The sequence below is a fragment of the Puma concolor genome, chromosome B3 (assembly GCF_028749965.1).
Source record: "Puma concolor isolate L17-30 chromosome B3, mPumCon1.1.hap2, whole genome shotgun sequence".
Taxonomy (NCBI): Eukaryota; Metazoa; Chordata; class Mammalia; order Carnivora; family Felidae; genus Puma; species Puma concolor.
This window is the reverse complement of record NC_141672.1, coordinates 144,107,897-144,123,203: the sequence shown is the minus strand read 5'-3', so window position 1 is coordinate 144,123,203 and position 15,307 is coordinate 144,107,897. Positions and strand designations below refer to the sequence as shown.

The 15,307-nt window shown below is 62.4% G+C and overlaps 1 protein-coding gene across 2 annotated transcripts; it reads left to right on the top strand.

Annotated features, from left to right (window-relative positions):
* The first annotated feature begins 2,328 nt into the window (after nucleotides 1–2,328).
* On the top strand, nucleotides 2,329–14,843 carry FURIN (furin, paired basic amino acid cleaving enzyme). Of its 2 annotated transcripts, none has more exons than XM_086711622.1 (16): nucleotides 2,329–2,349; nucleotides 6,825–7,164; nucleotides 7,557–7,655; nucleotides 7,767–7,862; nucleotides 8,213–8,341; nucleotides 8,450–8,526; nucleotides 8,798–8,886; nucleotides 9,403–9,575; nucleotides 10,265–10,477; nucleotides 10,878–10,978; nucleotides 11,099–11,202; nucleotides 11,291–11,408; nucleotides 11,491–11,670; nucleotides 12,103–12,227; nucleotides 12,348–12,458; nucleotides 12,672–14,843. In XM_086711622.1, exons 2-16 carry the CDS (start codon nucleotides 6,988–6,990, stop codon nucleotides 13,259–13,261), a joined length of 2,382 nt encoding a protein of 793 aa, XP_086567748.1. In that variant the 5' UTR covers nucleotides 2,329–2,349; nucleotides 6,825–6,987; the 3' UTR covers nucleotides 13,262–14,843. The 2 variants fall into 2 exon arrangements, with proteins under 2 accessions (XP_086567748.1, XP_086567749.1); XM_086711623.1 differs by lacking the exon at nucleotides 2,329–2,349 and adding an exon at nucleotides 2,923–3,200.
* Nucleotides 14,844–15,307: the final 464 nt, after the last annotated feature.

The window sequence follows — 15,307 nt, the reverse complement described above, 5'->3', positions numbered from 1 at the left end:
CCGGAAGGTGCGAACCCCTTCACAAGCCCCTTCCTCACTCAGGCCTTACCCATCAGGCCCTGTTCCCCCGCCCACCCCCTCCCCCACCCCTCCCAGGCCTTCCTGCTCCGGACTGGACTGCCGTCACATGGTGCTACCAGGTGTATAAACTGATAAACTGTGACCCAGAGGCCCTTGGGCTCTTAAGGCCCTAAGGGGGACTTGGGCTTCAAGGCGCAGTTTAGCTCCCTCAGGCCTCGAGCCTCAGATAAATGGTTGGGTGTGATAAAGAGAACAATACTTGCCCCCAGAAACTTGTTTCGGGGAGATAAAGGGAGAAGTGGGCTAACAGTCACCAGCTGAGACAAGCTGGGATTCTCTCCCAGAGGGCTCTCACTCAAGGAGAGTGGCTTCTTTTTTAGCGAGAGGACAGTTGTACGTGAAACTCCCAAATGCGAGGGGGACTAAGGTAAAGATGCTGGGGGCGAAGTAAGAACAGGTGCTCACTGGCTCAGTCCTCCCTCCACCCCCAAGTGATGCACCTCTGAGCAATACCTCAAGGCCCAGGCAGGGTAGGAGAGGCGGGCTCTGCAGCCTTCTGGGTCCGGGGCCAGCCCCTCCTCCCCCCCCCCACCCCCCTGCTGCTCCCCTGGGGCCAGCCTCCAGGATGGGTGGGGCACCCAGAGGCAGCCGGAGTTGCTTGGTTTCTGGCTTGACCTTTCTTCTAGGCAGGAGGACAAGTGGGAAAAGGGCACCACACTGGGGGACCTCAGAGGCTCCAGGCTACCCGGGGCCAGCCCTGTCCCTGTTTCCCCTCAACAGGGTTCTCTTGCTCACAGACTGAGGAAGAATCATGACTCACTTCCTGCCTCAGTCTGACTGCACAAGTATTGTTCTCCCAAATGTGGCTGGTGCTGGTGGGGCTACCCCAGGGTGGCCCGGATCAATCTCAGCTTTTGGGGAGGGAAGTTCCCACTCCGAGAGGGAGCCAGCCAGACAGCTCCCGGCCCGACTTCCGGGACCTCACGTTCTAACCCGAGTGTCCGGTTTTGGCAGCGTTTGCTAGGGTAGCCGAGTGGCGCCTTCGCGCGTGAACTGAATATCATCTCCATCCTACGGAGGTCGAGGAGCAGTGTTCTGCCCATCCTTCCCTGCTCCCTGTGAGATCACCCGGTAGCACAGTACATCCATCCCAGTAAATGGAGGCTCTGAGAATTAAGGAACTCGTCTAAGGTGGCGTGGCATAAAATGACTGCTTGGGGGGGGGGGCGGTGGCGGGGCGCCTGGGTGGCTCAGTTGGCCCAGCTTCTGACTTCGGCTCCGGTCATGATCTCACGTTTATGGGCTCGAGCCCCACATCGGGCTCTGTGCTCTGAGTGAGGAGCGTGCTTTGGATTCTCTGTCCCCTCGCTCTCTGCCCCTCCCCCACCTGCACTTTCTCTGTCTCTCAAAATAAATAAATAAAAACTTAAAAAAAAAAAATAGTGCCTCAGGGATCTGGACCCAGGCTGACATGCCACGTAGTTACCTTAGGGATATTACTTGACCTCTCTGGGCCTCAGTTTCCTCTTCTGTAAAACGTAGACAGCGCTACATAAAAGGTGCCAAAGGAAGATGTATTGTACCCACCTGGTGGGGTTGGTGGTGAGGAAGAAATAAGTTAACACATGGAAAGAGCCGAGAATAGCACCGGGCTCACAGTAAGCGCTTGGTGGTGTATCTTTTCGTCATTACCCACCCCCCCCCATGCACCCCCCACCGTGTTCAGGAGGCCATGGGGTGACACTGAGCTGCCAGGTAATCTCAGCAGGAATGGATGGGCAGAGGCTGCTCTTCGACCTTGAAATAACCCAGCCTGGGGAGCTCTTGGCCACATTTCCCCTCTTTTCTTTCTCAGCTCAAGCAGTGGCGGCCTCAGCCAAGTAGCACAGACGTTTTCTAGGGCAGGGACCCAGGGAGGGAGAGAAGCCGGTTGGTATATTGCAAAGTAGCTCGGTTTCAGGCTCCGCCAAAGCCCCAGATCTCCTCCAGGCTCTGGGGCCTGCCAGTTGGGGGCAAATTATTTAAACTCTGTGCTCCTCAGTTTCCTTATCTGTAAAATGGGATTACCAATGTCGGCCTGGAAGCATTATGTAGATTAAATGCTGTACGGAAGGAGATAATAATGTAAAGTGACTGTCCTGGTGTCTGGCAGGCGGTTGGTGTTTGAAAAAAAAAAAAAAGTTAAAAAAAATTAAAAGGCGTGGGCTGACTGGTTCAGCTTATCCACCTGTCTATATAGATGCAAACAGTCGTGACTCTTCTAACAGTAGGCCTTGGGAAGGTGTGCCCCATCTCGGTGAAGTCTGACCTTAGGGGGAGCTACCCCAGGTGGGTCACCGCAGGACACTTAACCGGGTCATGCCCAAATTCAATCCGTGGCTCAGGAATGAGGCAGTCGTGGCGTGGGGGGTGGGGAGAGGGCCAGCTCCCCGACAATCCAGCCGAGACCGAGCTCCGCGTGCCTCCTCAAGCCCGCGGCAGCCCGCGCCCAGGGTTCCGAGTTCGGGTCTCCGCGGCCGCCTGCGCCTGCCCCGGGAGCTCGTGGCGCGCAGAGCCGAGCCCGGCGGCGGGAGCGCGGGCGGCGGGGCCGGGGTTGGGGGTGGCGGGGGACGCGCCCGGCGGCCGCCAGGGCTTTGGGATCGCCGGCTCCACTTCCTACCTGCCCCTACCGGGCGCCGGAGGCAGCGGCCGCCCCAGAAGGCCGCAGGGCCTGGGCTCGGGGCCCGGGGCCCGGCGCCCTGGGCGCGCGGCGCCGGCGCTCCGCACGCGGGCCGGGGCGCGGGCGGCATGGGCGGCGCGGCGGGCCGGCGGCGGCGGCGGCGGCGGCGGCCCGGGAGCGCGGAGGTGGCGCCGCGAGGGGGAGGGGCGCGGCGGCGGAGGAGGAGGAGCCCGGGCCGCCGCAGCCGCTGACAGCCGCCGGAGTAAACAAGCCGCGCCGCCGCGGCCCGGCCGCTGCCCCCGCCCGAGCCGGAGCCCGAGCCCAGGCCGAGCCCTGCCCTGGTCGCCGGCCGGGCCGAGGCCGCCCGCCGCGCCTCCCCGCCTCCGCGCGGTGACGCTGCTGCTGGGCGCGGGGACGGCGCCGAGCCCAGGCCCCCGCCGCCGGGCTCTCCGCTCGGCCGAGGGGCGCCCGAGCCGCCGCGGCGCTCGCCTGGAAAAGTTACCCGCCCGGGCTCCCTCGGGTAAGCAGGAGGGCGCCGGGCCCGGGGAGGCGGCGCGCCGGGGCGGCCGGGGCGGCTGGGGCGGCTGGGGCCCGGAGGGAGCTGGCCGGCCTGGGCCGCTGTGCGCGCGGAGCGGGCTCCGCGGCCCCGGCCAGGGAGGGTCGGGGCCGCCCTGACCCGGGCCCCCAGGCCCCGGCCGCCCGCCCGGCTTTCGGAACTGGCTCGGGGGCCGGCCCGAGGGTGGAGCCGCGGGGAGCAGGAAGGGCGCCGCGCAGCCCACCTGAGCGCGCCGGGCCCGGCTCGGCCCCCGGCCCCCTGCCCGTGCCGGTACTTTTCCGCTTGGGGCCGGGGCGAGCTCTCTGACCTCAGGAAGCGTCTGCGGGGGCCCCCGCTGGGGGCGGGATGGGGAGAGAATTCCAGAGGCGCCGGGTGCTCCCGCCTCCCCGCCGGCCGCCGGGGGCCGCCGCCGGCTCGCCCACTCCGCGGCCCGGGAGGGGAGGAACGAACAGCCGGGGCCGCGGGGACCGTTCCCGGCCCGGCCCCGCCGCCGCCCGCGCACCTGGGCGACGGAGACTCAGGTGCGGGTTCCGCGGGCTCCGGGAGGCCGGCTCAGGTAGGTTCCGGGGCTCCCTCCCGCCGAGGCCTGGCCCAGGCCCCTGCTGCCCCCGTGGGGTGGCTGGACTGCGGGGCCGTCCGCTTGCCAGACAGGTCCGACAGCGGTCACTGGTCAGTACCTGCTGTCCCCGAGCCCCTGGGGGTGCAGACCCTCGGCCGCGGGAGGGTGTTGGGATTCTGTGTTTGATTTGGGAAGTGTGAGGAGAACCCAGGTGCTGTGGCCTAGTGAGGGCTGGGCAGCTGCGGGCCAGGTGTGGACAACAGCATAGGAGGGTAGCCAAAGCTGGCCCCGGCTCAGAGCAGAGCAGAGCAGCCCATATTGGACTGTTGCCTATATTGGGCTTCCACATAAAATTCGATTTTCTAAAATGGATTATATGGCTTTTAAAAAAAAAAAAAAAAGTTTGTAAACCTCGGATCTAGCAGTTTTTACCACCAAGGAAACTGAGGCCCACCAAGGAAACGGAGAGAGAAAGTGACTTGCTTGAGATCACACAGCAAATGAGTCGTTGAGCAGGGACTGGAAACCAGAATTTCAAGAGAGCCTTTCAAGTTGCCTGTAACAGGCCCTGGCTTGGGGTCTCTGCTGGAAAAGAGAGACTGGTTCGGGTTTCCCAGACAGCCCCTGTCCACACCAGAGCCTCAGTGCCTGAGCACCAGCAACCCTGCCTGGGGGGTAGGCTCAGTTTGATGCTTCAGACTGGCTGTCTGTGTCAGAGGTTCCTGGGACCAGAGAAAGGGCTTTGCCTGAGACCACAGCCAGAAAGAGCACTCCCATCTCTGCCTGTGGCCACAGCCCAGAGCCGAGTCCCATGTGAGAGGGCATCACGGGAGGCTAGAAATACAGCAAGCCTCTGGGTTGAAGCTGAACTGGGACTCATAGGGTGAGTCAGAGTCTGGGATGGGGGTGGGGAGAAGCCCATTCATTCATTGTTCTCAGCGCCTGCTGTTTGGGGAGGGGGGATCTTCCCCTCATCCAGGATGCTGAGCTAGGGCTGTCTAGGGGCTTGGGGGCTCCACGGGGAGCTATAACCATCCACCCCATGGCGAGGGATGCTGTGCAGAGGGAGGCAGGCCCTTTCCTGGGAGATTGTTTGGTTGTGCCTGAAGCCTGCTTTCTTTTTGGGTGCTGCAGGGTAATTAAATAGTTGGTTAATCACCTCTAACGTCAGCCAGCTGCAGCCCCATTCACCGTGTGCTGGAAGCTGGGTCTTGGTTTGGGGGCTTCAGCAGGGCTCACGGCACTGTGGCCGGGGGCAGCTCCACTTGCCATCTGGACCCAAGAGGCAGCTCTTGCAACGGCAAGAAGGGGGAAAAGAGGCCTTGTTTCTATCTGGCTCTGCCCCCCGCCCCCCCCCCATCCTCTGTTAAACGAGGGGCTTGGGATCCCTTCACATGCTGGGGCCTATGTTAGGCCACCCCACCATTGCTAAGACTGGCTTTGTGGAACTTGGAACTCCAAGGCATCGTGGGTCTGTGGCTTCCAGGCCTGTCCTGGAGCCCCATGGACTCTGCCCGGGTTGAGGAGGGGCTGCGTTGTGAGTGCCCCCTGCCATCAGCTGTCAGGTTATTTTTGTGTAAACTGAAAATACCCTGGGAATTGTGTGTTGAGTCCCTCCCAGCCTGCAGGGTGGGACTGCAGGGGGACCAGCCAGGGAGGCCAGTTGTGGCTGAGGGTAGCCAGCCCCTGGAGAACTGAGGCTTCCCGGTGGTGAGGGTGGTGAGCGAGCCTGCCCCGCTCCCCACGGCCTGGGGGAGCTGTGGGGAGCTTCCCTTTTGACGCCTGGCAAGAGTGGCCTCCTTTGGGGCTGGGAGTGGTGGGGGCATCCGGGACCCTGTGGGCAGGCTCTCTGCTCTCTGAGCTTGGCGCTGAGACAGGATACCCCCAGCAGCCCTGCTGGGGCCTCCCCCAGCTTCTCCCCACCCCGGGGGCTTGGCTTCTGGCTAGTCAGGGGCCCTATGTGGGGACAGTTATGTGGCCCCGGGCAGAGAGGTCCCGCTGTCTGTTTGCTGAAGGAGGAAAAACAACACGCAGACTATTGATTCAGCCTCACCTTGGCGCTCCTGGCTCAGCAGCCAGTGTTTGCCCTGGCTGCCTGGGCTCGGATTACGCAAGGCTGGTGGGCGTGGAGTTCGAGGGGGCTGCTGGGGGGCCTCTGCGCCCAGGCCTGGGCAGGGCTGGGCGGCCCCAGCGTTCCCCAGGAAACAGCCTGAAAGGAGTCTGGGTCCCCGGTTTTGCTGATGGCCACCAGTCTGGAGTCTGTCCGTGGAGGGAGGTGAAGCCCCTGGGATCCCCTGTGCTCAGCCCCCAAAGCCCCATCCCTCCTATGGTCGCCCACTGTTTCTTCCCAGGGGCTGTGGGGCTTTGCAGGTAATTCTTTGTGGCTGGGTCTGCTTTGCTGAACCAAGAAACCCTGGTGAGCCGGGTAGACACCCCCCCCCCCATTCAAAAAGTTTGAAAAGCCAACATTTTATTTCTTTGTACAATGTACCTAGGTAATTTGGAAAATCTACAACGATACAAAGAAGAGAATAACAATTACTTGTAACCGTCACCATCTTGAGAGAATCATTGTTAACGTTTTTGCATGCAGCCCTTCCAGATTTTGTTTTGTGGTTCTATATAAATATACACGTATAAATAGTTATTTAAAAACAAAATGGGGTCATGTGTGCGTACTGCTTCATAACCCATCCTTTTCGCTTTGATTGTGGTGAACATTTATTCAGTTGTTGTTTCTGATTCTGAGTGACTCAAGCTTGATGCACTTCATCCCACTTCCATGTTCTTGTGTGGAGAGAGGCTGAGGAGGTGTGTGTGTGTGTGTGTGTGTGTGTGTGTGTGTGTGTGTGTGTATGGGGGGCCCGTCTGGCTGGCTGGCTCACCGACCTTGGGGGACTGGATTTTCACCCCTCTCCCCTGGGCCCCTTTTCAAGCCTAGATTGTGCCATGGGGTGGGAAGGCAGCTTTAGCACATGGCTGGGGAGGCACTGACGGTCTTCCCCTCTTCCTCCCTTGTCCCCCCTCAGGGCCGGCAGCCCTCCTCCCCTGCCCACAGCCCTGCCCTGCTCGGCCCCATGCCCCCGCCAGTCAGCCCCGGGCCACAGGCAGCAAGCAGGCACGCGGGAGCCGAGGCCCTGTGACCAGGCCAAGGAGACGGGGGCTCCGGGGTCCCGGCCACCTGTCCCCCCCATGGAGCTGAGGCCCTGGTTGCTATGGGTGGTAGCAGCAGCGGGAGCCTTGGTCCTGCTGGCGGCCGATGCCTGCGGCCAGAAGGTCTACACCAACACCTGGGCTGTGCACATTCCCGGAGGCTCAGCCGTGGCTGACAGCCTGGCACGAAAGCATGGCTTCCTCAACTTGGGCCAGGTAGGCGCCCTCACTGCCCGCTGGCCTGGGCATACGACACTGCCGGGGGTGGGGTCAGTGAGGGCAGGGGTTCAGGCACCGGGACCAGGAACTGTGGGGCTTACCTGGGTAGCAGGCGTGTTCTGGGTGGCGAGGGGGATGGGAGCGGTGGCTCGTCCTGCCCTTGGGCTTCCGACATAGGTTGTTTGGAGAGCCGGGGTATCCCAGGGAGATAGAAGAGTCCTTCTCTGTTCCTTGTACCTCCTTGCCGGGTCCTGGGCAGGCAGCAGATGCCCTACCAGCCCCTGCCGCCGTGAGCCTCCCGTGAGCAGCCGGTCGTCCACCCCCATCCGCTCCCTCCCCGGGGGACTGACAGATGGAAAGCCCAGCTCAGTCTCCCTGCTCTGTTGCAGATCTTCGGCGACTATTACCACTTCTGGCATCGAGCGGTGACAAAGCGGTCCCTGTCGCCTCACCGCCTGCGGCACAGCCGGCTGCAGAGGGAGCCTCAAGTGAGTGCGGCCCCAGCCCTGCTTGCCTGCCACCCTTCCCTTCCTGCTCTCTGGAGCCGCTCCAGTCCTCCGCCCACACCATCCCTCCCTCCCTCCCTCCCTCCCTCACAGGTACAGTGGCTGGAGCAGCAGGTGGCAAAGCGAAGGACCAAACGGGATGTGTACCAGGAGCCCACGGACCCCAAGTTTCCCCAGCAGTGGTACCTGGTACATTGCCTCCTCGGGGCCTGGGTCCTCCTCTCCCCACTGCATCCATCCAGCCCCCGAAGGGTCTCCTGGGAGGGCAAGGCTGACTTTGAAGCCTCCCCTCATTCTTCCTCCTCCTCTCTACGGAGCACTGTCTCCCTAGCGCTTCCTGCTGAGCCTGGAGGTTGCCCTTCCAGAGTTTTTTACGCTCCCATGGAGCCCAGACAGCCAGTGGCAGTGTTTCAGGAGCAGGGGGCGGGTGGAGAAAGAGGTTTTGGGGGTGGTGAAGGGATTCTTCGGGGTACCCCTAAGCTCACACGGCCAGCCGCGTCTTCTAAGTGCCGGGGTGACGGGGGTGGGTGTCCCTGCAGTCTGGCGTCACCCAGCGGGACCTGAACGTGAAGGAGGCCTGGGCTCAGGGCTACACGGGGCACGGCATTGTGGTCTCCATCCTGGACGATGGCATCGAGAAGAACCACCCAGACTTGGCAGGCAATTATGTGAGGAGGTGGGGGGGAGGCAGTGACCCCTGTTGAGGGATGTCTCGGGGCTGTCCCGCTGTGCCAGTGCGGTCAGACCGTTCCTGACGACGGCCATGTCGTCTCCAGGATCCCGGGGCCAGCTTTGATGTCAATGACCAGGACCCTGACCCCCAGCCTCGGTACACACAGATGAATGACAACCGGTAAGAAACGGCAGGTCCCTGGCCTCCGCCTCAGTTCTCCTCTCTGGCAATGAGGAGGCAGGGCCGGGCCTGGGTTAAGACACCCCCTCCGAAGAGGCTGAAGTTTCTGTTTCGCTCAAAGCCGAGGTAGCCACAGAGTGGAGAATGTGGGAGGGGACCGTGCACACAGGCAGGACGGCGCTCTTGGCCGGAGGGGTGGGCCGACCCGTCCCGTTCCTGAGGCCTCACCTGCTCTGTTGACCGCTGACATCCTGCTCTTGGCCCCTGACAGGCACGGCACACGGTGTGCGGGCGAGGTAGCCGCGGTAGCCAACAACGGCGTCTGTGGCGTAGGCGTGGCCTACAACGCCCGCATTGGAGGTGGGTGTGGGCCTTGGCCACCCTGTCCTTTGGGAGGGCCCTTCGGGTGGGACTTTCTCCACCCACTTCCCATCTGACCAGTGCCCGTTGCCTTCCGCCTGTGGATCCTTTCGGCCACGTGGCTGTTCCTTAGAGGGTTCTCGACAGCTCAGAGAGCCGAGCCGTGGGACAGGATGAATGTTTCTCGGCCGGGGCCTCCCTAAATCCTCTCCACCCCCTCTGAGTCCTTACATGGCAGGCCTTGGTCACCACACTCCTCCGGGAACCCAGAGGCTCGTTTTAAGCCAGGGTGTGTGGTCGAGGGCAGGGTGCACTCTTTTTGTTTTTTTCCCTTCCGGGTCTCGTCTAGGAGAGGCAGAGAGGCAGGTCAGGGGGTTAGGGGCTTGGGGTTTCCCAGCACCAGCCTCTGCCCTCCCCCTGCCCGTCCTGTGGGTACAGGGCTGGGGGTGCTCCAGGGGGTGCCCCTGGCAGCTAGACCCACGCAGCATCCCTCTCCCCACCCCCCTCTGCGGCCAGGGGTGCGCATGCTGGATGGCGAGGTGACGGACGCGGTGGAGGCGCGTTCGCTGGGCCTGAACCCCAACCACATCCACATCTACAGTGCCAGCTGGGGCCCCGAGGACGATGGCAAAACCGTGGATGGGCCTGCCCGCCTGGCTGAGGAGGCCTTCTTCCGGGGGGTCAGCCAGGTGAGGTGGGGAGGCCAGGCCCAGCCTCTCGGGGGCAAGCCGGGCGCTGTCTTTTCCATAGCTTTCTCCCTGTGTTTTTTGGTTCCCGTTTGTTTATTCTTGTGTCAAATTGTCATTTTTTAAAAAGTGCTTTTTAACGTTCATTTATTTTTGAGAAAGAGAGGGAGAAAATGCATGAGCAGGGGAGGGGCAGAGAGAGGGGGCGGGAAGACACAGAATCCGAAGCAGGATCCAGGCTCTGAGCAGTCAGCACAGAGCCCTATGTGGGGCTCAAACCCATGAAACATGAGATCATGACCTGAGCTGAAGATGGACGGTTAACTGACTGAGCCACCCAGGCACCCCCAATTTTAATCTTACACAAAGCGTATTTATTACAACGGTGAAGGACTAGAAGGGCAGAAAAGGGGAAAATGAGCAAAGATGACCCATCGCTCCAGCCTCTGGAATCACCGCTCCGGGCACTTTGAGTCGTAACCTGGGTCTGTTTTTCTGCACACAGGCGACATACTTGTATACGTATCTGATCCGCCAGGGATCTCCCAGGCTGCGGGACGGTGTCGGGCGTGTGCAGAGACAGGCCCTTGAGAATGAAGCCCCAGCCTCCCCAGTCTCTGGCAGCACCTTCCCACCAGGCCTCCCTCCCCCAGGGCCTGTCTCCGAGTGACCCTGGCCCGCTCTGTTCACAGGGCCGCGGGGGTCTGGGCTCCATCTTTGTCTGGGCCTCAGGGAACGGGGGCCGGGAGCATGACAGCTGCAACTGTGACGGCTACACCAACAGCATCTACACGCTGTCCATCAGCAGCGCCACGCAGCTCGGCAACGTGCCCTGGTATAGCGAGGCCTGCTCGTCCACGCTGGCCACCACCTACAGCAGCGGCAACCAGAACGAGAAGCAGATCGTGAGTCTCGCCCTGGGTGGGGACCCTGGGAAAATGCGTGCCTGCTCTGCCCCGGGGCCCGCTTTCCAGAACTTGTGCGGCCGGGTGATTGTGGCGGGGGTATCATGGAACGGGAGCTGGCGGGCTCTCTGAGACTGGGCCATGGGGCTGTCTGAAGCCCCTGAGAAGTGTAGCCTCTCCCCAAAGGTATGCGTTGCTCTTACTGGTCCCCAACCTCCAGCTCCACCCCTTGTTCCTTGGGAAAACGAGGCCCAGAAAGGGCCGGGCATTGGCCTGTTCACAGCAAGTTAGCAAGGCAGCAGCTGGGACCGTGTGTTAGTTCCCAGGGCCTGTGGGCAGAGGGAGGGCAGGCAGATGGCCCCTCTTAGTCCCTCCACCCATCACATTGTCCTCCTGGTAGGTGACCACGGACTTGCGGCAAAAGTGCACGGAGTCTCACACGGGCACCTCGGCCTCTGCCCCCTTGGCAGCCGGCATCATCGCCCTCACCCTGGAAGCCAAGTAAGTGGGTCGGGCCGAGGAGCAACCCTGTCCCCACCAGCGCCCCCTGCAGGGCAGCCCTTGGTCTGCAACTTCTCTCTGAAGAGGCTGAGCCCTGGCCTGTCCCTCCCGCCTTTGCAGTAAGAACCTCACCTGGCGGGACATGCAGCACCTGGTGGTACAGACCTCGAAGCCAGCCCACCTCAATGCTAACGATTGGGCCACCAACGGCGTGGGCCGGAAAGGTGAGGACAGGGTGGCCCAGTGCTCCAGACTGGGGGAAGGTCGGGGGAGCGCCGCCTCCCAGCTGACCCCACCTTCCCTGCCCTGCAGTGAGCCATTCGTACGGCTACGGGCTGCTGGACGCAGGTGCCATGGTGACCCTGGCCCAGAACTGGACGACCGTGGCCCCCCAGAGGAAGTGCATCATCGACATCCTCACTGAACCCAAGTGAGGGTTGGATCCTGGCTGGGAGGGGTGGGTGGGGCCCAGGGGTCACAGGGGGTGCAGACCCTCCCTGCTCTCTGCACAGGGACATCGGGAAGCGGCTGGAGGTGCGGAAGATGGTGACCGCCTGCCTGGGGGAGCCTAGCCATATCACGCGGCTGGAGCACGCACAGGCCCGCCTCACCCTGTCCTACAATCGCCGCGGCGACCTGGCCATCCACCTGGTCAGCCCCATGGGCACCCGCTCCACCCTGCTGGCTGCCAGGTGCTTGCTCCCTCCCCTGCCCAGCTTGTCCTTTCTCTCACACTCACATGCGTTCCTTCACGCGTTCACACCCTTCCTGACTTGTCACACAGTCTTAGTGGCCACCACGTTCTCAGTGGGGGCGCTGTTGGCATTTTAGGAGGCCCGGTTTTGTCCTATGGGGCTGTCCCCACATTGCAGGAATCCCTGGCTTCTACTCATTCCATGCCGGGAGTGTGCCTTCCCACTTGTAGCAAGCACCCTTGCACGTTTCCAGAATCTTCTGGTGGAGGGCATCTGGCCCACTGAGAAACAGCCCCTACGGCCCCTACAGGCATTTCCAGCCCCGTGGGGTCCGCGTGTCGTGTACGGGCCATGTGTTGTGAGTTTGGCGCCCCCTGGCTGGGTCTCCCCGGGGCCTCTGAGACAGCCGTGGGCACCCTTCTCCCCCAGGCCACACGACTACTCCGCAGATGGGTTTAATGACTGGGCCTTCATGACAACCCACTCCTGGGATGAGGACCCCTCTGGCGAGTGGGTCCTGGAGATTGAAAACACTAGCGAAGCCAACAACTACGGTATTGGGGATATTGGAGGGCTCAGGGGAGGGGGGCGAGGAGGAGAGCTGGTGGGCTCTGGGATTCCAGGTGCCGTGCTGGTGCCCCCTAACTCTTGCCTCCCCGCCAACCCTGGACTAGGGACACTGACCAAGTTCACCCTCGTGCTATACGGCACGGCCCCTGAGGGGCTGCACGCACCTCCCGAAAGCAGCGGCTGCAAGACCCTCACGTCCAGCCAGGCCTGTGTGGGTCAGTAGTGGATGCCGTCGGGGTTTGGGGGCCTGGGGCTTGGGGGGGGCAGAGGGTACCTGTCCTGAAGCCCAGCGCTAGGAGGAAAGGGGGTTTGGAGATACCCGGGTATGAGTATGGTTCCAGGGCTGGAAGCTCCCGGGGGCCCACGGTGACTGCTCGGGGCAGCCGTGTCTGCTTAGCTGACGCCCCCCTTCCGCCCCCTGCCGGCAGTGTGTGAGGAAGGCTTCTCCCTGCACCAGAAGAGCTGTGTCCAGCACTGCCCGCCAGGCTTCACCCCCCAAGTCCTCGATACACACTATAGCACCGAGAACGACGTGGAGATCATCCGGGCCAGCGTCTGTGCCCCCTGCCACGCCTCGTGTGCCACCTGCCAGGGGCTGGCCCCCACGGACTGCCTCAGCTGCCCCAGCCACGCCTCCCTGGACCCCGTGGAGCAGACCTGCTCCCGGCAGAGCCAGAGCAGCCGCGAGTCACCGGAGCAGCAGCCGCCCCGGCCACCCCCGGAGGTGGAGGCCGAGCCCCTAGCCAGGGCAGAGCTGCTGCCCTCACACCTGCCCGAGGTGGTGGCCGGCCTCAGCTGCGCCTTCATCGTGCTGGTCTTCGTCACCGTCTTCCTGGTCCTGCAGCTGCGCTCGGGCTTCAGCTTCCGGGGGGTGAAGGTGTACACCATGGACCGTGGCCTCATCTCCTACAAGGGGCTGCCCCCCGAAGCCTGGCAGGAAGAGGGCCCGTCGGACTCGGAAGAGGACGAGGGTCGGGGCGAGAGGACCGCCTTTATCAAAGACCAGAGCGCCCTTTGACGAGCGCCCACTGCCTGCCCCTTCAAGCCCATCCCCTCCTTGGGCACTTTTTAATTCACCAAAGTATTTTTTTATCGTGGGACTGGGTTTGGACCCCAGCTGGGAGGCAGGAGGGGCAGAGACTGCTTCCCGCCCTACCTTCGGGCCACCTGGCTGCCTGAGGTGGGGCCCCAGGACCAGCTGGGAGGCAGGGGAGGGCCTCACCCCACCTCCAGCACCTCTTCCGTGCGGAGGAAGAGTGGAACGTTTAGGGCAGCTTTCCAAGGTCCAGGCCCCAGTCGGAGTCCCTGCGGAGCGAAGCGGGTCAGCCCGTTCGGGCTTCCTGACCCGGGCTGCAGCTCTCATCCCTTCCCTGTTCCTCTAAAGCAATAATGGTCCCCATCCAGGCAGCAGGGAGGCTGGCCTAGGGGGTATTTGAAGGAGAAGGCCACCTCTCCAAGGGCTTTTGTATCCCCGACCCTGTCCCCCACGTCTGGTGAGCCTCTTGAGGAAGCGGTGATCAAAGGAAGGGACCAAGGAAGGCAGGTGCTTCCAGGGCGAGCATGCGTGCACGAGAGGTTGTGTCCCTGTACCCACCTCCACCACAGCTGGCTGCCCACCGAGCGTGGCTGGCCCGACCAGGCCCCCGAGCCAGCATCCTGACCACCCTACCTTCTCGGGGCCCCCTCCCCTCCCGCCAGGGCCCAAGTCCCTGTTTTCTGAGCCCGGGGGGCTGCCTGGGCTGTTGGCACTCACAGTCCCGGAGCCCCTGGGTGGGTGGTGGTGGGGGGACGGTGGCCCAGCCGGCCTCTCCCGCCTCCCACCCAATGCTGCTTTCCCCTGTGGGGATCTCAGGGGCTGTTTGAGGATATATTTTCACTTTGTGATTATTTCACTTTAGATGCTGATTTTTTTTTTTTTTTTTTTTTTTTGTATTTTTAACGGGGGTAGCAGCTGGACCACCCACCTTCCCACACCCACTGTCCACTCTGCTGTTCCCCCGGCTACCCTGGCCCCAAGGTGTGGGGGGCTGCAGCATGTTGCTGAGGAGTGAGGAGTAGTCAAGCCCCCAAGTTCTGAAGAGGCAGGTGGACAAGCCAGGTGGGCCCTAGGAAAGGGGGTCATGGTGGGAGGAGCAGGCTGTCATCCGTGTTTCAGGTGGGGCTCATTGTGCCAAGGGCTCATGGGTCACTGGTTCTCCAAGTGCCAGGGGTGGGCAGGCGGTGGCACTGAGCCCCCTCCAACACTGTGCCCTTGTGGAGAAAGCACTGACCTGTTCTGCCCCCTTAAGTCCCCCTCTTCTGACGTGCCTTTTGCACCCCTCCCATTAGGACAATCAGTCCCCTCCCATCTGGGAGCCCCCTTTTCTTTCTCTCCCCCAGCCTTTCCTGGCACCCACCCACCTGCCCAGGGGTGTCCCCTCGTCTCTCATCCCCCCACCCTTGTGGCCAGCCTGGCTAATTTTGTAAGATACTGGGTTGGTGCCCAGTGATTTTTTTTTTCTTGTAATTTAAACAGGCCCAGCGTTGTTGGTTCTATTTAATGGACACGAGATAATGTTAGAGGTTTTAAAGTGATTAAACGTGCAGACTATGCAAACCAGGCCCGGTCTCCAGCGTGGTGATGTTGTTCTTCCTAGGATCCTGAGACTGCATCTGGGATGGGGACGGAGAGTGGGGCCAGTTAGATGTCCCACGGGCCTCCTAGCTCTAGGGCCCCTTTTGGGCAGCAGTGGGCTGTGGAAGGAGGCAGCAGCTGGAGACCAGCCCCAGGGCATGGGGGGAGTGAGCCCTAAGAGGAAGACAAGCCAGCCCTTCCAGCCCCTGGGGGCCTGGTCTCCAGCAGGGAGGAGAGTTAATTCCCGTGTGGCCCCCTTGCTCAGGTTCTCACTTAGCTGTAGGGCGGAGGTCTCCGGTGGGGCCTGACTGAACCCAGATAGATTGCTTCTGCTGGCCCCTGTCGGGCTCAGGAAGCTCCATACCTGTCCACTCTCCAGCTCCAGTGGAGAAACCCCTGGCAACCTCCCCACCGCCCCCCCCCCCCCCACCCCCGCCAGGTTCCCCTCGG

What these genes read in the sequence shown, in the direction of transcription:
- FURIN (XM_086711622.1), top strand. Translation starts at nt 6,988, where the DNA reads ATGGAGCTGAGGCCCTGGTTGCTATGGGTGGTAGCAGCAGCGGGAGCC. An exon ending in TTCCCCAGCAGTGGTACCTG is followed by an intron (nt 7,863 to 8,212) that starts GTACATTGCCTC and finishes GTGTCCCTGCAG; the next exon opens with TCTGGCGTCACCCAGCGGGA. An exon ending in TCCACCCTGCTGGCTGCCAG is followed by an intron (nt 11,671 to 12,102) that starts GTGCTTGCTCCC and finishes CTTCTCCCCCAG; the next exon opens with GCCACACGACTACTCCGCAG.